Raw genomic sequence first — 27,099 nt, 5'->3', positions numbered from 1 at the left:
ATGCTTTAAACACACACACCACACACACACTACTACTACTACTACTGCTGCTGCTACTACTGTACTACTTTTAGTTTAAGGAAGTCATTTTCAAATGGCATTCTGCAGAACAATCAGGTTCTTTGCAAGCTCACCCTGGATTCCTTAGTGGGAAGGTCTGTAATGGCAAACAAACTTCCCTCAAAGACACCTTGTTCACCATTACTAATTTTCATCTGCAATGCACAGCTGCAGGAAAATACTGAAAGTGTTCTAGATTACACAGTTCCTGTGGAACTGCAGTAAAGGCTGCATGAACTGAGAATGTGTCCTAGAACATAGCCCAGAAGCTCCAGAAATGTGCTGGATTTCCATGACAGATGTGCAATAAATGTGGAAGGACTTCCTGAAGACAAAAGCTTGAAAATCACTGACTTTAAAAAAAGAAAATAAAAAAGGCTAAGTCATTATCACTTCCATTGACTTTGTGAAGTAGACAATGTGCTGGCATTTTTAGGGTTTCAAATTTAATTACGGGTGCAATCCTATGCAGACAGAAGAAATGTCCTACAACTCCCAGCATTCCCCAGGCAGCCATGCTGGGAGTTGTAGGATGTTTTTCTGAAAACTGAATGCTAGGGTTGTAGGACATCTTTCAGTCTAAACCTGCAAAGGATTGTACCCGAAGAACCATTCAAAAGAGTGTTTCCCCAATCAGAGGTGTTTTCTTGAGCCAAGCAGTAGGAAGAGTTTTGTTTACAACAATACTAGGAACAATACAAGAAAGCAGAATTCAAAACAGACTAGTCTGCCCCACAAAGTTAGGCCATAGCTAGACCTAAGGTTTATCCCTGGATCATCCAGGGGTCAAACCTGTTCACCTAGGTGACACACAGGGGATCCAGTGCTCAGGCAGGGGTGAACCCTGGATGATCCCAGGATAAACCTTAGGTCTATCTGTGGCCCCAGTCTCTTAGAGCCAATCCAGACATTACACCAATGAGATGCTGGAGCCATTGGGGGTTTTCCCCTAAGCCTCATAGCCATGCCAAGAAAAGTGATTTTTGTTGTGATAACAGCTGGAAAAAGAAGAGTTAAACCTCAATATCCTACATGCTGCAGTCCCAGTGAAAATGGCCCCCATTCCATTTTAAACTCCAGATGTGGTTGCTAAACCTACAACTAATTTAATATCTGCTTTGGCCTATAGCTGATTAATCAATATGCATTTTTAACATGCAATTATAGATTTATAGTAAAAAGTTGTGCATGTCTACTTAGAAACAAGACCAATTACGTTCATCAGTAAATGCATTTAGAAATTCAGGGTCAATTGATTAATTACTTCAACAAATCTGTGGTCTACAGACATGTTCTATAGTAGTTTGGGATATGTTTGCATTTTTGGTATACTGAAACAAAAGAATGTGGTTAACATAATTTCTTGTAGTGGTCCAACATGTTGATGTAAGCCCCTCCACCACCACCCAAAACAAAAAAAAACAATCCAAAAGCTCCATTAAAGAAAAACACTGATAAATATCTCTGTAACTGGTGGGAGAATAGCAGTGAAAACCTTTGCATTTATATAACTTACCCCATAAACTGACTGGATTGAAGAAACAGTTATCATTAGCCACCTAGTAGATAGGAAGATCTAGATTAATTTATTATAGCCAGTCCCCAATTGACTAGAAAACAAAAAATCTGAAGCGAGTTGATTTTCAAATTCTTTAGAACTCACTGGTAAAGGGAAACCACCAGGAAAAGTTGGCATATCATGAAATAGCAGCCTATCATGTCCTCTGTATAATTTAATAAATGCCAGTTTGGTTGTGACCCCAGTCATGTTCATACACAGTAAGTAGTACCTTTGCTTGAACTACTCACAAACACCCACAGCAAGGGTAGGACAGAGTATCACCATTGCTAAAATATAAGCGGCAGGCGTAAAGCCAAAAGCAACCAGAGTACAACCTTGTCTTTGCTTATTCTTTTCTCCACCTCTGTCTACCACCAGCAAGGGAGTAATGTGGGTAAAAAAGTAGGAAGATGTTCTTGTCATGAATACAGTTTATTTGCATCTTCTTTCTTTACCATTCCATCAGCTAATCTCTGTAGATTTGGATTCATAGAAGGAAGGTTTTCTGTTTCTTCTCACTGAGCCCCATATGGCCTACCAAAAGCTGACCCCAAGGTTTAGGGAACTATCCAGAATGACATGGGATGAACAGGGGATTAGAGCTGGAGGGCTACTCTAGACTTGCTTATGTGAACAGAAACACTTTCTACTTGTATTAGGGGGTCCCTGGGTGCTTCCCTGACTCTTTGCTCACAAGAACCTTCACATAAGTTCTCTTTCTATCCCATCCCATTCCACACAAATGACTTTTTCTTGATATTTAGGTCTCTTTGGCATGGGTGGGAAACCTCTGGCCCTCCAGATGTTGTTGGGACTACAGTTCCATTCCCATCAACCCTCACCATTGACCAAAGCTGGAAAACCACCAAATAATTGGTGGGTAAGGGTAGGATCATGGTGAGGGCCAGATTGGATTTGGCCCCTAGATCAGACATTTTGCATCTCTGCCTAGTAAAAATTATCCCCAATTGAACATGAGTGTGAGGTGCTATTGCCCTCATGTCCTACTTGAACAGAATGTTGGACCAGCATGGCTCTTCTTATGTTCTTATCTTAATAGCCTTATGCCCTATGAATTTGTCTATTCACCTTATAGGAATATTGATCCTTAAGTGGAAAATAGCCAAGGACACAGTCCCATTGAATGTCAACACATTTTTATCAAAGCATTTTTATCTTCATCCCTTAGGGATGATTCAGTCTGAACTGGATACTTCCCAGCTCCTGACAGCTTTCCCCAAGCGTTCATTTTAAAAGCTCCCCTACCTATTATTACTACTACTACTACTACTACTACTACTACTACATTAAGCACCAGCAGTCTTGTTCCATTCTGATCCAAATGTAGCTGGTCCCTCTTGTACAGTTTTGGTTTGTCCCAAAATGTTTCCTAGTGCCTAACGAAGTAAATACCATATGGAAGTCATTACATGATCAAGATAACTTGTAGACTGCCCCCATCCCCAATCCTCCAATTTGAAGATAAATATTTCATTTGACTGCTAAAGATAGAGTGTAAAACTTACCATGCACTTGTGATAATAGGCTTAATCCTTTTTAAAGGATGCATTATGGATGTAGTTTGTATTAATATATTTGAATCCAAACCTTCCCTGTTTGATTTTTAATCATCGCAACTTGGCCTTACTGCATGTACGTGTCTGGAAGTCATGTTCAGCATTCTTCTTCTGCCTTCTTGATCTGCTTATCAAGAAAGTATAAAAGTGGCTCAACTTCATACGCATATTTGTAAAATTACATTGAAGGTGAAATACGTTGACAAATATTAGCATACTCTTCTACCATTAGAGAATTATGCAAATGGTCAGTTATGGTGCTCAAACACTCACTTTGTCCTTCTTACATAAGAAGTCCAGGTGTTTTAGATATTTTGATCCCGTTATCTGGCCAATATAACCCCCCACCCCCACCCCAGGACCCTATTCACCAACAAACACAAGTGCACATGAAAGAACTCTTATGTTGCTCAAGTCATATCAAATTCATGGATAATAAGACTATCAATGTTCATGATGGGTACATATCACCTCCGGTATCAGAGACAGTATGCCTCTGAATACTAGTTGCTGGGGAACAAAAGCAGGAAGGTAATATTGCATTTCTGTCCTGCTTGTGGGCTACCCATACACTGTTGCCAGCAGGGCAGCACAAGTGACAGAGACTATTTTTGCCTCTCCAATATCCTTTGCAGCAGTTACCATTAACAGCATCTAACCAGGAATAGTGACAGGGGCTGAGAGGCTCTGCTCTCTGTCCACTGGCCTGTCCCTGACACACCCATATTCTCCCTCCCTGATGCTGGAATCCCAATCTTGGGAAAGGGAGCCACTGCACAGCTTTCTGTGGTGACTGAGGGCTTGTGGGGGTTTGGAGAAGAGAGATTCATAGTTGTATCTTCTCTTCCAAGGTTGGAGCTCTATCTCCAGCCTCAAAGGGGAAAATCCACTGGCATTCTATGACCCCTCAGATACTGTCTAGGCACCATAAGAACTGCTCTCTTTAAAAGGTGCTCACTTTATTCAGAAACCTTAAGGAGGGACATTACCATCATGAGATGCTGACTGCCCCAGCTGTTGCCAGGATGCACCTCATTTACCAACACTCTACCCATTGAATCTGAAAGTATGCTACCAATGCTATCCATTTAAAGCTTACTGGATTTCAGTGGGGTGATATGTCCAACGGATATGGATGGTGTCAAAATAATTACTGAAAACACATCTTCTATCAAGACTATCTTATACTCTTAATACTAAATAGAAGGGGGAACAACGTTAAGACTTTCAAAGCACTTCATTCCTAAATGGAAACATAATTCCAAATTTGTTTTCAAGGTTGGTTTTCAGGAAGTAACACCCTCTTTTCCTGGATCAGTTAATGCAAAAAGCCTTACAGACAAGATACCAGGATCAGCTTACTGCACCTGCTGTTATAGCTCAGTCTGTTGTGAGGATGGAAGTGACAGGGTAACTCAGGGCCAAATCCTTCTCCTATTGTGGTCAGTGCCAATAATCTTTTGACTTAGAAAATTCATACAGTAGTTACCAAGCAACAGCCAATGGTATATTGCCCATAGCAAATTCCAGTTTGTCTCAAGGCTGCCAGTTGAAGAAGCTAAAAGCAGTGGAGGCTGGTGACTCTGATAACAGTGGTGTAGTGAATCCACTCCAGGTTTCAGTCAGAACCAGTCAGAACACTAAAGGAGCTGTCCAAGGTTTGAAGCGTCAGATGTCTAAAGAATGGAACCAATTCAGGCAAGAGCAACCCCCTCCCAATACAAAGACTACATGGCAATGATCCAGTCAGCTAGCCAGCCAGCCAGCCATATTTAATGTTGAGGCAGGCAAAGGCTGGAAGGCCACCAAGTTAGCAACATCTGGCTCTGGTGTCGATCACCACTCTGCAAGCCCAGGGGAAAGTAATTGTTGTGAACTGCCCAGAGCGCTTTGACAATTGAGAGGTATTAAAAAATAAATAAGAGCCAGTGCGGTGTAGCTGTTAAAGTGTTGGGCTGGGAGATCTGGGTTCTAGTCCCCACTCAGCCATGGAAACCCACTGGGTGACTTTGGGCCAGTCACAGACTCTCAGCCCAACCTATCTCACAGGGTTGTTGTGAGGATAACATGGAGAGGAGGAGGATTGTGTATGCTGCCTTGGGTTCCTTGAAAGAAAAAAAGCGGGATATAAATGCAATAACAACAATAATAATATCACTAGGTCAGCGGTAGGCAACGTGGTGCCATTCAGATGCTTTGGACTACAGCTCCCAGAAGCCTGTCCATTGGCCATGCAGGCTGGAGCTTATGGGAGTTGTCTAGTCCAAAACATTTGGAAGGCACCAGGTTTTCTAGCCCTGAGACTAAGAGTTGCAGAGGGTGGGATTCGATCTACTCAGTGAAGTTTCTGGGGTCCATCATCCTCGTCTCTCAACACCTGGTTAGGCCTCCCAAAGGGCACGTCTAGAAGGAGCCTGAGGGGAAAGCCGAGCTAAGTTTCCCCCGCCAGAAAGTCGCCACCACAGGGCAGTGGAGGCTGGTGGTTCCGATTTCGGTGGGGCTGTGAATCCATTCTGGGTTCCAGGTAGAAGTCTACAGGAGCTATCCAAGTCCAGGAGCTATCCAGGTGAACCTATTTGAGGGATAGGACTCAGCGCCTTTACGGTTTTGGCTGAACCCCAGAGTGGATTTACAGCCCCACCGAAGTCGGAGCCACCAGCCTCCACTGCCACAGGTGCTGTCGGGGCGCTCCCAGCACCCCCCTCAGCGTGTCTTATACCTCTCCTCACTTCTCCCAGCGCCGCCCTTCCCCCAACAGTCTGTCGTACCTGAGGTCGAGGGAACCAACACCTGGCGGGTCGCTCTGGTCGCGACGTCTGGCGGGCGCTCCTTTTCGCTCCGGCCGAGCCTCGCCTTCCAGCCGGGCGTCAAAACGGCTCCTCACACCCCGCTTTGGCCCCGCCCCTGATCTGTCCCTAGGGGCTTCCAATACCCAACCAGACTTCTGAGGTGGTGGTACCAGGGAAAGGAACGGAGCCGAAGAACCGCGACGCAGCTCCTTGGGGAGGGAGGCGGGGAGGGAGGAGGGACCTCGCCTGGACTGCGAGAAAAAATAGGTCCGGCACAGAGGGCTAGACCGCGCGGGAGGCATGAAGGGGCCCGAGCTGCGCCCCAATTCCTGGCACCTCGCGCTGCTCTTCTTCACTTACCTGGTGACTTCGCAGGAGCAGGACGGCCTTTCTATTGCTGCGGCCGCAAAGGTGAGTGGCAGCGCTCATGCCTGCCTGGGCGTCGAATCTAGTTAGGGTTGTTCCCCTCGCCCCCACTTCCAATTGTTGTTGTTCTTTGCAAGGCTCCTGTGCTTTTAACAGACAGACATGCAGGTTACCTTTGCCCGTCATGGAGTTTGCTCCTCTTGTTACTTGTTGAATTTCTCTCCGTCGTGCAGCTCAAAGGCACAGGAAACCTGCTGTGCCAAGGGGGGGCGGGCGGGGGGGGGGGGAGAAACGCAGTCAGTCAGTGTAGTTGACTGAGGTATGGAACGCTGGTTGCCTGGTGAGGGAATCACACTCTGAGTGTGCTCAGAGACACTCTTGCCTCGTTGAGTACTTGCTGAAGCCCCATGGTTCACTCTCTGAATCTCACTGATCTTATATTGTCTTTCAAATCAGATAGGCAGCAGCTGACCCTGCTGGTTTTTGGTTTGTGTTTTGTTTGTTTTTTGGTGTAACTTGCAACTTGGCTCACTTGCATCATCAGAAATACCTTCCCCCAGGGGCATCTTTCTGCAATGCACCTATGTTTTGCTTGTCTTATAGATTGCAGTGCACATGTGGCCCTAGGCAGAATGGATGGGCAACCTTTCCGTGTGTGCGTGTGTTCAAATAGATGGCTTTTTCCTCCCTTCTGTTTTTATGTGTACGTCTCACACATTTGTCAAGCAAACTTTAAATATAGAAACAGTCCTGGGATGGGTATGAAGGAGGGAGTTAGTGAACTGATGCTGGTATTCGCACAACACTTTCCTTGTATGGATTATTGGGTACTTGCTGTATGGCCTCTAGAGATCAGATGCTCAATACACCCAAAGCTGCAACCAAAATACATTTGTAGACAGGTTTGGTGGTTGTTTCAGATCAGTGTACAAATCCCTCCCCCATGCCCAATGGAATGTTTGTTGTAGGAAGTTTTGAATGTTATAAATGTTATTTGCATTCTTTACCAATTTTCTAATAACATCCTTTCTCTTACCTAAACAGAAATGGCACCCTCCCTTGTGGTCTTCCATGCTAAGGTTTGCAGTTTATTAGCATGTAAATGCTGATGCTTTAATTCTTTGGATTACTTTGCTGTCTGTACAGGCATTTTAGCCTAAATGTTTTATATTGCAGTCCACTCAACTTTCCATGCCTTTAATTGGGCCTTGCACAGGAGGAGGTTCCAGTGGATTGTGACCCTTGATGGTTGTTTAGGCCAGAAAATGAAACAATGAGGACATGACCATATTGATAAATATTTAATTTCAACTATAAACACAACAGGGGTGTTCATAAAGCCATGTAGGAAGGGGAAAACATATTTGGCGTTCTACCATACAAGTAGGCAAAGGGTAGATCTGGACCTACTGGTAGATCTCTGGATGATTTGCAGAAGATCAGCAGGGATTTCTAAATTCCAGTTATTTAACATTAGCAGCAACAACATGATTCCCTCTCAACCTAAATTATACTATTGGAATGAAGGAAGTCCAGGGTAATCAAGAATGGATTCTTGTGTAGAAGGATTGTGAGCTCCATTCAGTTCTGATATTCAAAACAAAATCCTAGGTTCAGAATTCTTGAATTCTAATGGTTAGTCTTTTGCAGTAGTTTCTGGTTAAATCTTATGTTTCTACTAAAAAAAAATAGATCCAACAAGCTTGAAATCTTCCCACCCCTACTCTGTCACAGAGTCCTCTGCAAGCATCCTGTCTCCAGCAATGAACAGCTGGATGTATCCAGGAGGCCTTTCAGCAGGACATGGAAGCAATAGCCCTTCTCCGTGTGTGTCCCCAGCAACTGGTATTCATTGGCATACTGCCTCTGAATTGTTGGCAAGACTAGGGCCATAAGCCACTTAACCTGAAGTCGAAAGGTTAACACGTAGCAGAGTGAAATAGGAGGGGATTGCAGGGATATTTGTTCTGTCCTCCCCTCTACTTCGTTCTTCTTCCTTCTGTAAGCAAGAAGCTGTTTTGCAACCATCTTGACTTGAGATATAAGCTTGTTATACCTCCAGTAAAATTTGTTTCTAATCCACTGCTTGTGTGTTTTGTCTACACCAGTGGCTACTCATAAGGAGTTAATTTGTGTGCCCTCCTGTCTCATGGGCTTGTCTGGTTGCTCCAGCATAGACTCCAAGCAGCAATGAATGGGTGGTGCAGCCACTATTAATTTCCCACAATGCTCCAGGGCAGCATCAAATTGAGGACATTGTGGGAAACTAAAAGTGTGGCTAGAGTGCAAAAAGCAGGGGGAGGGGGGAAGGTCAAACATCAGAAGTGGGCCCTGGCAGCTGTCCAAGGATTCCAAGTGCTGATGCTGGAAGTAGCATTTAGTAGTTGTCATGGTGGCTAAGAGTTGCCCTCCTTGAATTTGTTTAACCTGTTTTTGAAGCCATCTAAGCCAGTGGCCGTCAGCACATTTTGTGTCAGAGAATGGTGTGGTGAGTAGAGCTGCAGCAGCATGGTGAATATTCAAGGCGTGGGGATGAGATCAGAAAGACTGTGAGAAAATAGGCAAAATGGCTGGGAAGGCATATATAAGGAGTGTAATGATTCTGGTATCTTTGGGACAGGAGCTAAGTGGAACCTGATGAGTGTGGAAAGGAAAGAGTTGGTTGCTAGGAGCCACTAGACTCGGGAGCAAAATGGTTGCTCAGTCCTGCCCTAGAGAGGTTCTGGGATGGGGGCGAGGACAACAGGAAGGCAAAGAGTCAGGCACATGTGTCAGAGACTATGGCTTACAGCTGGGATCAAACACAAATTAACAGGCTTTAGGTGAAAGGTTTTATTTGGTCACAGAGGTTAGTTTAGGTATTCTGTTAAATGCAACTTCGTGAGAACAGCCTAGAAAGAAAGAGAGAGCAAACAAAGATGAGTTGAAATATGTAGGGAGTTACATACCAAATCCTGCCTGTTACATATATTTTGGTAATGGCAAATAAGATTTTACCTGAAGCAGTTTTTTCTCCATGTCCCAACCATCTATACATCAGCTATGAAATTTATTAATTTGGTGTGCTTACTGTTTGCACTTTAGAGAACAGCATTGTCCACAGTTTCTTTTTCAGTGATCACTTTTCAATGAAAAGTGAAGCGTTTGCTGTTAAAGATTAAGCTAACTTGGCATGGGAAGCTGGAAAAAAATTCTCTATTCATTCTCTTGCAAAGAATGATCAACTTCTAATGATGCTGCTTTATCTGCTGAGATAATAGTTGAAAGTTAGAAGGTTTATTTTCAGGGCACTTGAAGTAATGGTTCATGCACTCTTATTGTTATTGTTTTCCAATTATATACGCAAAAATTGTACAAGAGTAATCCATTCGCATGTTTTTAAGAATATTTTACTAGATGGAATAAATGTCTAAAACATCTGAATAGTTGTATTCTTCACACATGGGCTATATTTTAAGCTAGTGCTTCATAGCAAGGGCTGCTTCGGTCACTGATCACACCTGTCCTTGCATACCTAACCTACTTAAGCATTCCCTCACCTTTTATCTATGCTGCTCTCACCTTCTGCTCCTTTATTACTATGCATGTTTAGCCTTGACAAGAGAAAACTGAGGGGAGACATGAAAGCACACTTCAAATACTTGAAAGCTTGTCAAACAGAGGAGAACCAGGATCTGTTCTTGATCATCCCAGAGTACAGGATACAGAATAATGGGCTCAAGTTATAGGAAGCCAGATTCCAGCTGGACATCAGGAAAAACCTCCTGACTTTTAGAGCAATACGACAATGGAACCAATTACCTATGGAGGTTGTGGGATCTCCCACACTAGAATCATTCAAGATGCAGCTGAACAGCCATCTGTCAGGGATGCTTTAAGGTAGATTCCTGCATTGAGCAAGGGGTTGGACTTGATGACCTTATAGGCTCCTTCCAACTCTACTGTCTGTCAAGTATGCTTTAGGGTGGATTCCTGCATTGAGCAGGGGATTTGCCTCAATGGCCTTATAGGCCCCTTCTAACTCTACTATTCTATGATTCGCCCATCCCCTGACACACACACACATCCCACATACACTTTAAATAAAATATGAACTTTTTCTCTTGTGCTTCTGGCTGATACTCCAGATTATGTTCAGGAATTGTAGCAATGTGGTAATAGTGGCTGGCTACCATAATGGCTCATTGAAATGGCGGTTGTGTAACACACACACAATGCTCAGCACATGCCTCATACCTTCTCGGTGCTCGGTTTTTACAGCCTGACCAACTCTGACAAGCAAATCCCTTTCATTATGTTCTGACCTCTTTATAGTTCAACAAAAGTTGAGATGATGTGAAAGCTGTAAGAGCCAGAGTAATTTTGGCTCTGGATGTAACCTATCAATGCTGCTCCTGAACAGATTACACTGATATCAACTGGGTTAGTGAGACAGCAGTACTGAGTAGATTGTGCCCTCTGCCAGTATAAACAAAACCTAATTTCACATTTGTCCAGGAAACTAGGAACAAGAAGGGATGTTGGCACTAGTTCATAGTCAGAATTCAGGGGATCTTTTCACAGTGTTGTATTACATTCCTATTCTATGCACTCTGCTTGAGCTAATTTTATCCAACTTAGTGTTTCCTATTTCAGTTTATTTTTGATTGTAGTGTCATCAACAAACACAAACTTTGTGCACCTGTTTCTTTTCTGGATGAAAAATTGCCTAGGTTGTAGGGGGAAATGATCAAAGGAATTAATTGTATTGCAATTATTGTAATTATAACCATTCTTAGAATCATAGCATCATAGAATAGCAGAGTTGGAAGGGGCCTACAAGGCCATTGAGTCCAACCCCCTGCTCAATGCAGGAATCCACCCTAAAGCATCCCTGACAGATGGTTGTCCAGCTGCCTCTTATAGAATCTCCAAAAAATGCTATATGATCCAGTATTGTTGGCAAGTAATAATTCTATTCTTGGGTTCAAACCTTTTTCATTTGTTATTGTGGTTTCATATACATTATATGATTAATATATAAAAAGTTATAACATGAAATGCCTTAACTGCCATCCTATGCATGTTTAATCAGAAATAAGTCTCACTGTGTTCTGTGAGGCTTACACCCAGGCAGGGCCAGCCCTACCATTAGAAAGACTGAGGCAGCTGCCTCATGTGGCAGAAGCTCTGAGGTGAGATTATAAGACCTGCATGTGCCACGAGGCCTGCCCCATGTCCCCTCAGCTAGCCTTTTGCCTTCAAGTTCAGGTACAGTGGAAGACGCTGTCCCATTGCCAGTGTTGAAGTAAATTCAACTGCAGTGTGGTCACTGTCTGTATATGGAATGGGAGGTTGGATGCCATCTTGTCCACTTCAGACAGCAAAATGTCTTTTGGGATGCAGTTGCCAGGAGATCAAACAGCATACATATAACTGAGAACGAATGTACTTTTCTGTGGTGATACGTTGTACCATTCATATATAAGCATCTGCTTCATTTACAACACTTTTTAGAGAGGTAGCTATGTTAGTCTGTTGCAGCAAAAACAACAAAAGATGAGCAATTTTTTTATAGCATATGCCATGGATGTACAGATTTTGTTAAATCCATTCCATCTGTGTTTTGCAGATAGTCATCTTTTGTTCTACTTATTGACAGAACCTGATTTTTTAAAACCAGAATTTTGTTCTACCACTAATTTGTCTTCGCACTAATTTGCACTTGCACAAGTGTCCTAGTCCACATTAGTTCATATGCATTAAAGCCAATACACATTAAGTAATGCTGATTAGCACATGTGTGCATTAGTGTTAATTCACACATAGGCGCTATTCAGACAACATGTTAAACCATGATGGTTAAGCGATTTGAGCTAAACATTATGGCTTAGTGTGTTGTGTGAACCATTTGTAACCATGGTGGCTACATAACCATGATTTAAACACACTCACTAACCACTTGTTGCACCTAACCATGGCTTAGCATGTCATCTGAACAGGCCCATACACATTTGTGCAAATCCCTGCCAAAAGTGAAAAACTGGTTTGCAAGTCTTCAGAATCCACATGACTTGGAAAAAGCCAGTTTGCTGTAGCATCTGCAGGTCAGATTCAGAGAAATCTAACTTCCCCTCTGCGCTGGGGTCGTGGTTGGGGACCTCCCATTCCCCACCCACTGGCATGCCTCCTGCCACATCGATTTCCCTCCTTCTCTATGATCAGCATCTGTATCAGAGGGTTGGAAAGTGACAAATGTAATGCCATTTTTTAAGGGATCCAACGGTAATTGGGGGTATTTACAGACCATTTAGCTTAATGTCTGTTCCAGACAGCTTCAGCTATGGGGCGGTATATAAATGTAATAAATAAATAAAATAAATAAATTCAAAAGATTTTCTTCAACCTGGGTGAATAAGCATCAAAGGCCTTAGCTAGACCTAGGGATTATCTCAGGCAAATGGACGGTTCATCCTTGCTTACTCCCGGGATCCCCTGTGTGTCATTTGGATGCACAAGGATGATCCTGGGACAATCCTGGGATATAGGCCTGGTCTAGCCATGGCCAAAATGGCAAATGTGGTTCAATATAAGCAAGTGTAAAGTGATGCATGTTAGGGCAAAAATTCCCAACAATCACATATATATGAATGGGATCAGAGCTAGTGGTGACTGACTAAGGAAGAGGCTTTCTTAGGGGATTGTGGTGGACAGCTCAATAAAATGTTGGCCCAGTGTGTGGCTTCTGTGAAAAGAAAAAATGCCTTGTTAGGCATAACTGGGAAAGGAATTGGAAATTAAACTGCCAATAGCATACCGCCCTTACACCAATATATTGTGTGACCATACTTGTGTCCCGTTTTGGTCACTGCACACACACAAAAGATATTGTGGAGTTGGAAAAGGTGCAATAACGGCAACCAAAATGATCAAGGAACTGGAGCAACTCCCAGCTGGGACTGTTTAGCTTAGAAAAAAGCTGAGTGAGGGGAGGCATGCTGAAGGTGCATGATGTGGAAAACGTGGATAGGGAGACATTTTTCTCCCTCTCCCATAGTACTAGAACCCAGGGTCATTGCATGAAGTGGAATTGTGGGAGATTCAGATGGATAAATGGAAATGCTTCTTCACATAATGCATAGTTAAACTATGGAGTTTGCTATCACAAGATATAATGATGGCCACTAATTTGGATGGTTTTAAAAGGGGATTAGACAAATTCATGGAGGATAAGACTATCAATGGCTACGAGTCCTGATGCCTATATGCTATCTCCTGTGTCAAAGGCAGTATGCCTATGTACACCTGTTGCTGGGGAACATGAGAAGAGGGTGCTATTGCACTCATCTCCTGTTTGTGGGTCTCCCACAGGCAGCTGGTTGACCAGATAGGGCTCTGGTCTGATTCAGTATGGTCCTTCTTTTGTTCTCTGAAAAGATATGCATAGAATAGCACTGTACGGCTGTGCTTCTAAGCAGGGTTACATGAGAGTAAGCTCCACTGAATTCAAAGGGACTTATCTTCAATCCTATACTCATTTACTATTGAGTTCAATGGGACATATTTCTGAGTAGATATACAGGAGTATACTGCATGGTCCTGCCTGAACTGTATCTACAGAAAGATGCAAATATGTAGATAACTCTATGGGAGGACAAGAATTGCCATATGTTTTGCTCCCTCCCATTACTTATCACACACCCCAAACTCAAGCATGCTCCCTAAAAATTGTCTCCATGCCTCCTTTCAAATACTTTTTTCTCTAATACTGCTATTTGCACACAAGAAAAATGTATTTACAAATGGTATATAAGGCTGTAGTCCATGGCACATGTACTTCTAGGACAAGTATCTTTTTTGATAGTTGTGTAAAAGGGAGAAATTTGGCAGTGAAGCATTTTAGTTTTTCTCTTCTACACAACTATTAAAGTATAAGACTTTTTGCAGATGGTCATATTGTGTACCTCTGAATACTCTAATTTATCTTTTAAAATGACTATTCTTTAGTAAATATTATTTGGACTGTAGCCTAATTCTCTGGCAAAACCAGACTATATGAAGAAGTTACTCCCTTCCCACCTATGTCTATGGTATTTTGAAGATGAAAAAAAGAAAGAAAAAAACCCTACAACTTAACATTAGCATTGGGGTGTGTCAAAAATAACACATTAATTATGGCAGAATTATATTAATCCAGATCCGTGCACTGCAGGGTGTGGCTAGCAGGAAGGTATTAATTGTCAGCTGGTAGAATTATCCCATGAATTGCTCAGGTATACATTTATAAATACTAAAACCCATACAGTTCAGTTTATTATTAATAGAGATGCTGTTAAAAGAGAATAATGAACATCCAAGATGGAACTGAAGTCTCCCTTAGCCTCCAGTACTAAACTAACCTTCAGTGAGCAGGAGGGTGGTCTACATGACCTTGAAGGTCCCTTCCAACTATAATTTTCATATATCATATCATGTACATCAGTATTATAAGCCACGGAAACAGCGCTATAGTTAAGGTAGCTGGCTTTTTAAGTGCTTTATTCTTATAAAGCCTGAAAATTCTATTTGTTGTACAATCAGGAAGAATGTTCATATCACTACAAAATGTGATGTGGAGAACCTACCTGGTGAAAGATAGTATCTGGCCATGTTTCTTTTTTCTTTTCTTTTTCATGGAGAATGCCTAACATTTAACTGGGTTAAAAATGGTTTTAGATTAAGTGTATCATCTTTCCTATCATTTTGTTTTCACCAAAAGCATACATTTACTTATTTATTTTCCTTCTAGTCATTTATGGGCAAAATCCTATACATGTTTAGACATGATGGCTGAGATATGCTGGTAGTTGTAGGACTTTTTTCCTGTCTAAACATGCATAGGATTGCACCTTAAATTATTGTTAGTGGCTGCTGGAAATTACACTATGACAGCAGTATATGGAATGTGTAATGTGCCCCAACACTTATCAATGCATGTCAATACTGCTGTAAAGCAGCAGTGTAGATCTAGCTCTGCACTAATATGGCTCAAGTTCAGGGCTAGATTAGCAGCTTCTTACTCACCTAGCTCTAAACCTCAGCTGTCACTAGGGCTGTGCACCGCCTTGGCCTAAATTCCCTAATCTGAGCTGAGGCAAGTCAATTTGGCCCATCTCAGCCCGAATCTGAGGTAGTACCAGATCGCCCCAAGATACCCTGAGGCTGAAACGGATCAGCAGTAAAGCCTTAGGGTGCCTCAGGCTGATTTGCAGTGGTGAGGGGCCACTCTTCCTGCCCTCTTGCCTGCCTGGAAAAGCTGCCACAGGGACACCTGTGAGTCAGGTGAGTCCATTGGACTTACCGGGCTTACCTACCTTTCCCTCCCTGCCCTGCCCAGTCACCTCCTGCCACTGTAACTTAACACACACATCCTCTTCAGAGCCAAGCTATGATTTAAAGGAAAATTGTGAGGCTCTCTACGGACACAAACTATGGGGGCTGTAAAGGGTCTTTTCTGGTATTTTACAGCATAGAGCTATTCAAAATAGAGACCCCCATGATCTTCCATTAAATTGCATCTTGGCTTTGAATAGGACACACATGAAGATAAGTCCTGGTGGTGGCGGCAGCATAGTGGTTCCAGGTTAGGTGGGAGGGAGGGAGGGAGCAGGCAGGTAGGGAGTCAGGAGTCCAATGGACTCCCAGTCAGCCTTCCCCCAACTTTCCTGGGTGGCCCGCTGTGTGGCAGCCACCCAGGAACCCTACAAAGGACAAACCACCGTGGGGGACCCAAATCTCACCTCAGCTTCAGTTCCGAGGTGAGGCAGACAAGCCCCAAGGCAGCCCAAGGTAAATTGGGGCTGTTTTGGAGCCTCAAAACATCCTCTAAGGAGAGGCAGAGGGAGCTCTGCCGTAGCTGTCACCATTGTTGGGCAATTGTGCTACAATGCTAGACTGCTGGAATTCAGGGCTAACTGAAAAGTAGTCCCAGAATTCGGCAATCTTACATAATTGCACTGTAGGGGGGATTTCCAAATTGTTTATCTCCCTCTGCCGTGATTTCTCACAGGACCCCAAGAACATTCTGCTTCATGGTGCACTGAGGGATCCTCATGAACCATTTGGCAACTCCCCAGTAAATTGCATTATTTCATTTATGAACTGAAACTCCTTAAGTGCAATATGAAAAAAATCACACTTAGGAAAAATAAGTGTAGAATATGGCTAATTGATAGATTTCTATCTGGGAGGAAATGATGTCAGCCCCAAGGACAAGTAGGCGAAGTGCTTCACATTTTGTATGCATATTAATATATTGATTGCTAGGAGCCATTGTGGGCATGACAGACTGGTTACCTTCTAGTTTCACTTTGACTGACTTCCAGAAGAAAATCCAGTTCACCCTTTGCACAGTGTGTTTGGGGGAACTGACATGTTTTCCTGCATCTCAGCATCTCCTAATTTTTCTCTATGTTGTCTAGATTTATTGAAGGCTTAATAATTGGATTTTCTTATACTGGTTCCAGCAATCACCAGAAAAAACATATAAAGCTCTTTGATGACTCTAGTGAATTCATGTTTGATGCTCACAATGCATGAAACAATTTTAGTATATTGGCATTTTGCTTTGCTAGCAGTATTGTGGAATCAATTCAACCTGACTCACCAAGTCTCTTCATTTGCAGCCAGGTCCCTCCTTCTGCAAACTGCTGCTTAAGCAAAATTCTCCACTTATTTAAGCTTGTTCTTATAATTTGAATTCTCTTGGTCTCTTACACTTGGATGCATTACAATCTACAATACAAGACAGGGAAGTGTAAATATTTTAAAAGAATACAAGGCAGGTAGGACCTAGTGGTTGAAGGACACAATCCTCACTGAAGAGATAAGAGCATTGCTCTTGAATGGCCAAAAAAGGACACATTTCTTGGCAATCATGTGCATTTTAATGGGTTTACTATGTGCCAGATATCTTTAAACCAGTGGTGGGCAGGAGGTAGATTGGAATCTATTGAGAGACATCTGGGTGAGTTGCAGTAGATCGACAACTGGCTTGTTGGTGGAAGGACTTGTAAGGAGGCTATGTGTCCTACTTTACAGAGGACAGCCCTCTATTTAAAAGTGTCCTCTATTTGAAGTGTTGTCCAGTCCAGGTTCAGTGTAAACATGAAGAACCATAAGAAGAGAGAGGGAGAGCAGGGGCCTTAAAGTTGCCCATCAACAATTAGCATCTGATCAGCAGTCACCTCGTCACTGACTTCCCACGCTATGGTGAGATGTATTGAGATTCTGTTTAAGTTATAGTAATTATTCTCAAATTTGCATCTATACATATAAATTAGCACATACATACTTAATATAAATCAGTATCCTCTTTTGTCCTCCATTTGGTGATGTATTTCTTCTTTTTGGATGATGAAACCCTAGATCTCAGGATCAAACTACACTTTACTTTAAAGACATAGGCAACAGCCAAGTCAATGGCCTTGTTCGCATGATCACCATAGCCCACTGTGGCTTGTTTCACCCATGGTGGGTTGCGCCCATTTTGAATATTCAAGCAGTGGTGGGTGGTTGCTGTGGCTTATCATGACATTCAAACCTGGTGCAGGTGGGTTGTGGATGTAGGTAACAAACCACCTCAAACCGTAAAACAGCTCATGGGTTGTGGGTGATTTGCTGTGATCATGTGAACTGGCCTTTATTTCTTCCTTACTCAGAAGTAAGTGTGGAACCTTAGCATGGGGGGGGGTTGCTTTAATCTTTTGCCCAACTGTGGTCCTAAACCATATTGAGGAAGGGGGGCAGGCCTGATATTTATATTGCCAAAAAAAGGATCCACTGAAATGAATGGATTCTTTTTTGGCAATGCAAATTGCAGATATGCCCTCCCCCTCATATGTATTGAGACCGCAATATTCCTCCCTCCCACACACACACACAGACTGGAGTCCTCATTTCAGATCAGCCCTCCATGCTTTCTTTTCAGTAAGGGGGAAAAAACCCCACTTGACATATGTTCTGTCCTAAAAACAAATTCTCAGGAAGAACATATGCTCAGACATACAGCTAAGACACTGTTTTCCATTTGGGTCCAGTTGGTATATCTTGCATGGCACTTTCCAAGAAGAGAAGTATCTGCCCTGAAGATCTTACAATCAAACTTTCAAAATGAGGATGCAATAGAAGGAAGGGGGAAAGATAGTAGCAGGAGACTATTGATTACAAATAGATGATATGTGAAGATGTTTGGGTCTTATTGACTGGCTGACTCACTCAGAGAATGGAACGGTTAGGGTAGTTCCTTGAAATTTGGTTCACAGTCAGTCCAAGACACCCTGATTACTAGAAAAGTTCAGAAACTGGGTGAGGTTTTTTTACATTTCTTTCCCCAAAAAGAGGACTCTGCCTCAAAGTATATCGTTAAATGATTAAGGTACTTCCAGGCCACCATGAAAGCTGAAATTTTGCATGTGTATACACCAAAACAATCTGATTACAGAATGTTTTTATATCTAGCAGTCAAAACTTGTGTCATGAAGTTTGCCTAAAAACAAAGGCCCACAGCATTCCAGCACTTAGCAAGCTGAGCCACATGTAGGATGGAATGTTGGATGGAGACCTTATTTGCCTTCTAGTATCAGCTAAAACATAGACACGCCTTGGCTTGCAGATTATTTATTTATAATTTATCTTTTTATTCCCCCCCCCGCTTCTCCCAAGAAGTACATGGTTATCTCTAATTTTACACACTCCTATGGCAAAAAGTTAACTACGTACTTTTATTTTCAACATGAAGTTATAGGAAGTTCTGCGTTGCTAAGAAAGTTCAGGACTAGAGGAAATTATGGGACATTTGTATCTCATTGGCACCAAGTTGAATACTGTAGTCCAGCCTTCCTCAACCTGTTGTCCTTCAGATTTTTGGGACTATAACACCCACCACTCCTGGCCATTGGCCATGCTGGCTGGGGCTGATGGGAGCTGAAGTCCAAAACATCTGAATGGCAACAGGTTGGGGAAGGTTTCTGTAGTCTATCCACTTCACCACCATGGAAATGTTTCCAGTGATTTATTTGCCATTTCAGTCTTTTAAAACAGCCACACGTCTTTTTATAAATGCAACAAGCTTTATGCTTTAATCTTTATTTATTTATTTATTGTATTTATTAAAACATTTTAATCCCACCCTGTATCACTGGGATCTCAGGGTTATTTGTGAAAATAACAGTTGGGTTAGCGGACTGCATACCAATCATTCATGTAGACATAAATAGCTAAGCCAGATTGCTTTGTCTACCTGCTTGGCTCAAGTACCATCTTATCCTGAGTGGTTATGAAGGTGAGGTTTATCACTTACAAGAAGTATGAGAAGTGCTTCAGAAAATATTTGTTTCTCACGCAGACACATTCTTTAGAGGAACACCATCCGTTTTAACAAACAAATGTCTGTCTGAAAACTTCCACTTGCTACTGTTACGATATATGACTCTGAAAAGCATTTTATTTATTATATTATTTATCCCACTCTTCCTCCTACAAGTTCATGGTCTATGCTCTCCCCCCTCCCCCTCAGCTTTATCCTCACAACCCTACAAGGTAGGATAGGCAAAAAATCAACCCGCTTGCTAAGGAAGGCCTGTCTACCCCTTCTCTGATGATCTTTTGCCAGCAGACAATTTGGTTTACTTCTTATACCAAGGGTGGGGAATGTGTGGTGCTACAGATTTTGTTGAACTGCAACTCCCATCATCCCCAGCCAGCATAGCCAGTAGTGGTAGGTGATGGGAGTTAAAGTCCAACAACTGTTGGACAGCCACACGTTCCCCATCCCTGTCTTATAGCCACTGTAAATGTGCAGTTTGTATAACTGGCTGAATTGTATTGATGTTTTACCTTTTACTTGGTATTTTACTTTTTGATTTATTGTTAACTGCTTTGAGCACCATTTGGTAAAAAGACAAGATCCAGATTAAATCATAAAATTGGCATGTGGTATAGCTAGTGGCCTTGTTCAGACCACATGCTAAGCCACGGTTGGGCTGCTAACCCTTTTGCAGCATATTTAAAATGTGGTTATATAGCCACCATGGTTAGGAGTGGTTCACACGACACACTAAGCCATAATGTTTAACTCTCAATGCTTAACCACCATGACTTAGAATGTCATCTGAACAAAAGAAATTAAGGAATTAATAACGAATTTGCTGACGGCAGCAAGATTGATTGTAGCTAGGAACTGGAAGATTCAAGGGGATTATTCTACTGAAGAATGGTATAAAGAAGTATGGGATATAGCTATTAATGATAAATTGACTTGTAATATTAAATGGAGAAGAGGTATAGCTAAAACAAATGATTTTGAAGGAATTTGGAAACAGTTCCTAATATTTGTGTTTTCTAAGGGAAGTGGGAAACCGCCAGCAGAAGAAAGTATGAGATTTTGGAATCAGGAATGAGAACCGAGGTGGGGGGTGCACTTATATATTAAGTTTGATTATGTTATTTAGATATGATATTATGTATTCAACATTTATTCAACATTTATGTAGTTTGTTATTTCTTTTTTCATTGTAATGCTGTATGTTTAAGTATTGTAGAAAATAAAAATAAAATTGGGGGAAAAAAGAATGTCATCTGAACAGGGTCAGTGTTAGAGTGTTGGACTGGGAGTCGGGCTATCCAGGTACTAGCCCCCACTTGGCCATGGAAGCTCACTGGGTGACTTTGGGCCAGTCACTGACTTTCAGCCCAACCTACCTTATAGACATTGTTTTTATGACGATAAAATGGGGAAAGGTTTCCTTGGGGGAGGGGGGAATGGTGGGATATAAATAGCATAAATAAAATATAAATAAAAGAAGAAAAAGAAATGGTGACTGATGCAAGGTCATCTAGTGAGGTTCATGGCTGCATGGGGATTGGCTGGGCAGTGTAGTCCAACATTTTGTCCACTACACTACACAGATAATGTATCTCCTAGCCCTGCCACGTAGCCCTGTGCAGTTGTGTTCACTGCCATGCAATATATGCATGGATGGAGAGAAGCATAACAATAGCAAAATGGATGGTACAGCCTACATGCCAATGCATGAAAGCACCTACACAAGCATTCTACAGCAGACATGGACACATGAGGCAGTATCCAATGGTAACCCTACACAGAGTAACTCATTGAAGTGAACGAGCCTAGTCTACGTAGGATACCATGGAGGACTACCATGGAGGGGGCAGAGCCTACTGCTTCAGGCATGATCCCCCCCTTGAACACTTCCTGCACAGAGGAGAATGTATGCACAGGACTATAGTATGAGCTGGAAGAACATTGCTTCTACATATATTACTTATAATTAAGCCCACATCATTAAAAGTAATCCATATCTAAAATAAACGAAGAAGACAAAGAATAATCCTGCTTTTCCGTCTTACATTTTTCCCATCTTAACTGGAAGTGGACTGACCAACCCTTCAAAAAGAGGATACCTTTAAATAGAAGTCCGACAGCCCCTCAAATAGAGGATTATCATCTGGAAAGTAGGGCACATGGCCACCCTAATTTTGCTTAAGGTCCAGAGAGATTGAATATAGAAAGAAGCCTCTATAAAATCCCATTAAATGGAGTGGAGGTGAATTTTCAAGTCCCTAAAATATTAGTTTTGGGAATGGGGGGGACGGACCATACATTGCTCTGTTTTATATCTACTTTGGTCTACTACTAGTTCTGCAGGTGGCTTACTTACCCTCTCTCCACAACACACACCCTAAACCTAATATCAGCATAGCTTTTGTCTCAAAGCGGAGGTACACCACACTGCTTCTTTTCCTTCATATCTAAATGTATAGGATGTCCTCGTTTGTGGGAAATGGGATCAGAGTAACACAGGAAGCTGCTTTACACTGCGCCAGACCCTTGGTCCATCTAGCCCAGTACAGTTGACAGTGACTGGCAGTGGCTCTTCAGGGTTTCAGGCAGGAATTTCTCTACCCCTGCCTGGAGATATTGATGATTGAATCTGGGATCTTCTGCATGCAAAGCATGTGCTCTACCACTGAGCCACAGTCCTTCCCCATTGCAAAGAATAAAATTCATATAGAATTAAGTCATAGAGATTGATTTTCTACAGTTATTTATTTATTTATTGCATTTATATCCCGTCTTTTTTCCTCCAAGGAACCCAAGGCAGCGTACATAATCCTCTTCCTCTCCATTTTATCCTCACAACAACAACCCTGTGAGGTAGGTTGGGCTGAGAGTCTGTGACTGGCCCAAAGTCACCCAGTGGGTTTCCATGGCTGAGTGGGAACTACAAACCAGATCTCCCGTCTCCCAGTCCAGTACTTTAGCCACTACACCACACTGGCTCTAAAACTGTTTAAAACCATAAGAGGAGCCATGCTGGATCAGTCCAGTATTCTTTTCACACAGTGACCAACCAGATTTCCATGAGAAACCCACAACCTATGCTAGTTGCTGCCCATGTTCACCAGCAACTAGCATACAGACATATTGCCCCTGATATTGGACGCAATATATAGCCATCACGACTAACAGCCATTGATAGCCGTAAGTTTGTCTAATCCATTCTGGCTCAGCTCCATAAAGGATGTGGGTGGTGTGGTAATATGGAGAGGTAAGTTGCAGTGAGAGCCCACTCCAAAGGAAACAGTATTGCCCATCTTCTACTTATTATACTCCATTGAGATAGTTTTCATGATTTATTCTTAAATCTTTCAAATATAGACAGTAAAATTACTGTGGGGACACATTTAATATTATTCCAGTGGAGTTTTATATCACCTGTATGTTATATATGCCCATATCAACATGTGTGCTGGAGTTACCTCTTCTGTTCAGAGTTTGAAAGCTGTCGAACCATTGGTCCATCTAGCTCAGTATTGTTTGCATTGGTTGGCATTACCAAGATTTCAGACAGGGATCTTCCGCTGCCCTACCTAGAAAAGCTGGGAGCTAAGGCCCTTCCCCAAAGTACATATCAACTAAGCAGAAAGTTTGGTACAAACACAAATAAGCAAGTGAAAGCATCACAGTTCATGGTCACTGGATTCCATCAGCTGCATCTTTCTTTACTCATGAGACATTTAAAACAATATTCTCAGACTAAATGTGGGAGTTTCTGGCATAAACTGTTGATAGGGGGGTCAGCAGGATAATATATGACCCTGAAACCATTTTAAACGCAATAGCTTCCTTCGTAGGGCTTTGTCAAGGCTCACCAAATATGCATAGTTATTGAGGAATATGCTGCCAAGGTTAATCTCTGTTTTCTACATTTTTTAATGTTATGCCTTGTCTGCCTTTTAACATAAATCATGTAACAGTGAAAAATGTCAAGGAAATTACTTCAGCATTTTCAGCCAGTGTATTTTTTTGTGTGCTTCTATGTCTAAGCATCCTAACAATTATACTCTAAGATTTGGTTAGTGTCCATTCAGAAGCAGCATTTTCATTTTGTTAATCTGTAACTCACAAAATGAACCTCTCACTGTACATCTTCATTGGGCCCTGAAATCATCTTAAACATTATGGGAAAACATTTTTTTCACATTGTAAGACCCACTACATATTTGATTCTTATTTAACTTTCCCATCTCATCAGTCTAAGGCTTATAAACTTTAATTTAAAACAAATTAAATGTCCTAATGCACTGTCATCACTCTGCTTTCCACCACTCCTTCTCGTGCTGTGCTGTGTCAGCTAGCTTTGCCCTTTCACTGACAGTTCTAATTCAGCACAGGGGCAAGATGAGCAGAGTAGCAGGGACAGCAATAATAGGTGTTTATAAAGTAAACAAAGTCATTCAATGGGTTTCTATTGAAAGAACAAAGGGACCTCTATTTTGGAATGGGTTTTGGAAAAGCTATCAAGTGCTCTTACTCACCTTTTGTTCTCTCAGTTTTTCTCTCATTCTACTATATAGACTCTGTCTGAATTATAATATATGGAACATTTTAAAAAAGCAGCAGTAAAATCATACTTGCCTTGGATCCTAACTTTCCTTCCATGAATGGAATAGAGTGTGCAGATCAGGGCTTTCTTGCTTTCCCCTTCCTTTGCAGCTTGCTGAAAATTCCCTGTGAGTTGGTGGGGGGGGGAGAGGAATTGTGTGGGGAGGCTTCATATGGACTGGGGAATTGGCAGAAACTGCCCTCCCCTTACATTAATGGCTGAACAATTTAGGATTCAAGCCATAATAGTTCAATGTGTAAATGAAACCTACGTCGGTTGTTACTGCATTGGCCCATTGTGTACATGTTATATTGTTGCTCTGTGTACCCACCAAATTGATAGATACAGGGAAGAGTCACTGGAGCATTCTTACATATATGATGCACATTAATCTAGGAATAAGCAGGGCTTTTAATAATTATTTTAAATATGGAATATACGTGGCAATCTGCTCTGGATATCAGGATATCACAAAGAAGGCAGACTGCTGACCAGTACATCCCACAAAGACCATATAACACCAGTGTTAAAAGAATTGCACTGGCTGCCTATACACTTCCACACAGAATTCAAGGTGTTGGTAATGACATTCAAAGCCCTAAACAGCTTGGGACCTTGGTACTTGAGAGAGCTCCTCTCTCTCTATATGCCTGGCTAAGACTTGAGATCTGTTGGAGGAGGCCTCCTCTGTGTCCCACCAACACAAGATATATGGGCTATGGTGGGAAATGGTAGAGGGCTTTCTCTATTGTGGCACCCCAACTGTGGAATGTCCTCCCCTTGGAGGCCTGACTGGTGCCAATGCTGACTTCATTCCAGTGCCAAGTAAAGACATGGGTTTTTAACAAAGCCTTTGATGGCTAAATTCACCAAGCTTGCACATTGTTTTAACTGTTTAAATTACTGCTTTTAAATCCTATCCTGGTTTTAGCTTGATTAATGGTTTAATTTGTTTTTAGCTATGTATATTTATTGCTTTATATTGTTGTATAATTTTATCTGTACCTGCCCTGGGTCTCTAGTGATATAGGGTGGGATACAGATGTTTTAATAAATACATAAATAAAATAAAGGCTGAAACTAATTCTTCCAAGGCCGGAAGATACTACATACAAAAGACCATTGTTCCATAGGAATGGTAGCCATGGCAGGTGGTTGTTTTTGTCATTTCTTTTTCCATTTCTGAACTTACGAGTTTGCCCAGCTACCGTCACCAACTTTTATCCTTCATTTTGGACTTGCCATTTCATAAATTTCAAAAAAGCACGCACACTAATTAATGGTATAATCTTCTAAGCAACTTGAAATGATGAAGCCCATGTAACCCTGATAATCCACCAAGAACTATCCAATTTGAAGAAGCCCTTGGGTGGGGTGGGGTGGAAGTGGGCTTGCACTTAATTCTGTTGTAGGAGTTGATATTTGGAAATAAAGTATTCAGTTATGAAAGATGCTTTGACTTCTGAGTCAATAGATGAGTTATGAACAACTATAAGACTTCTCTGGTTGATCTGTTTAGCAAAACATTAATAAATCAATGGGAAAAGCCCACTTCATACTCTATGTCTTCTGTATTTTATTTAGATCCATCATAACTTGACATTGCCATCCCAGAAGGCACAAAGCACTTGTCATGGGAAGAACCTGTTAGATGAAAGCAAGAAACTTTGAAAGCCACCCAGAGTGTTTCCAATGAAAATCCCAAGCTATGTTCCAACAATCCAGTACAGACATAAGATCAGAGGCTTGCAGCCAATGTTTTGGCTGATACATTCCAACGCAGAGAACTCTCCTCCTCTCTTCACTGCCTAATTAGTGGACTGTAGGAGTCTCTCACTTTCTCTCCCATGTCTCTTCACTTCTCCCCCAGCATGCTTTTCATAATACTCATGTTTTTCTCACACCCACTTTCAATCCTGTCTCTCTGTCTTGCATGCACACTACCCATCTGTCTCTCTTTCCCATGCATATACTGCATATCTTTCTTTCCTCTCATGCACATGTGCACACACACACACACACACACACTCATTCTTCATCTCTCTTGCCAGCTGTTCTTTTCTGTCTCTCTCATATTGTCATATTCCCCACCCTCACCCCACTGACTGTCTCCTCCTCTTCTTCTCCAAGGCTGATGCATGTGTTATTTATAGTGAGGTTTCACCTGCACAAATGCAAGACAGTAGACTATCTTATTATTTTTATTCTTTCATTCAGATTTATACACTGCCCAACTGGCAAACACTCTACAGTTATTCATGCATTTGTACTACTGTTCCATGCCCCATTCTGATTTTTAGTTATTATGTAATTGAATACATTAGATTGAAGAACTGTTATTAGTTTTGCAGATAACCTTGGTTGTGTTTGTAATGGAAATAATCAGCTTTGGATTGTCATATGATTTTTGTGACTTCATGCAATCTGCTCAGGCATCTGAATCAAATCAGTACTTCTAGAGTTCTGTGATGTCTGAAGCAGATCAGTGATCAGGGGAGGGGCTGATAATTAATGGGATCAGAGCAGGAGTGGAGAGGGAATTTAACTCTTTCCTCCCTTACTGTGGTCCTAAAAACAGTGGTTTTTCTGAAGAGTTTGTATTGAGAGGAAATTCCTCATTGGTGCCAGTGGGGAATTTTCCCCAAAAGCAAATATCAACTTCAGAATTTGCATTACAAAAAATAAGACCCTGCATGTTAGATTCAAATATGTGATGAATATCACATGTAGTTTGACCCTAGGACTACATTTCCATAGCCAGACCCCTTTGATAAGAGATGAACCTCTTTCAGTCTGTTACAAGACTGGGGGCCAGTTTG

At 41.9% G+C, this 27,099-nt stretch overlaps 2 protein-coding genes across 2 annotated transcripts in view; one reads left to right on the top strand and one right to left on the bottom strand.

Annotated features, from left to right (window-relative positions):
• The window catches only part of COL4A4 (collagen type IV alpha 4 chain), an 80,222-nt gene extending 74,188 nt beyond the window's left edge, over positions 1–6,034 (bottom strand). Inside the window, exons 1-3 of the mRNA XM_063132195.1 lie at positions 5,967–6,034; positions 3,148–3,322; positions 1,577–1,619 (exon numbers count right to left, since the gene is read on the bottom strand). Coding sequence (XP_062988265.1) covers positions 1,577–1,619; positions 3,148–3,191 — 87 coding nt within the window. The 5' untranslated portion in view covers positions 3,192–3,322; positions 5,967–6,034. The remainder of the gene's footprint in view (positions 1–1,576; positions 1,620–3,147; positions 3,323–5,966) is intronic.
• Positions 6,035–6,253: 219 nt separating this feature from the next.
• COL4A3 (collagen type IV alpha 3 chain) overlaps positions 6,254–27,099 on the top strand; it is a 99,792-nt gene continuing 78,946 nt past the window's right edge. Inside the window, exon 1 of the mRNA XM_063132208.1 lies at positions 6,254–6,398. Coding sequence (XP_062988278.1) covers positions 6,288–6,398 — 111 coding nt within the window. The 5' untranslated portion in view covers positions 6,254–6,287. The remainder of the gene's footprint in view (positions 6,399–27,099) is intronic.

This window comes from Elgaria multicarinata, chromosome 8 (assembly GCF_023053635.1).
Source record: "Elgaria multicarinata webbii isolate HBS135686 ecotype San Diego chromosome 8, rElgMul1.1.pri, whole genome shotgun sequence".
In the NCBI taxonomy this organism is placed as follows: Eukaryota; Metazoa; Chordata; class Lepidosauria; order Squamata; family Anguidae; genus Elgaria; species Elgaria multicarinata.
Note: the sequence above shows the minus strand (reverse complement) of the source record. Positions and strands in the feature narration are given on the sequence as shown.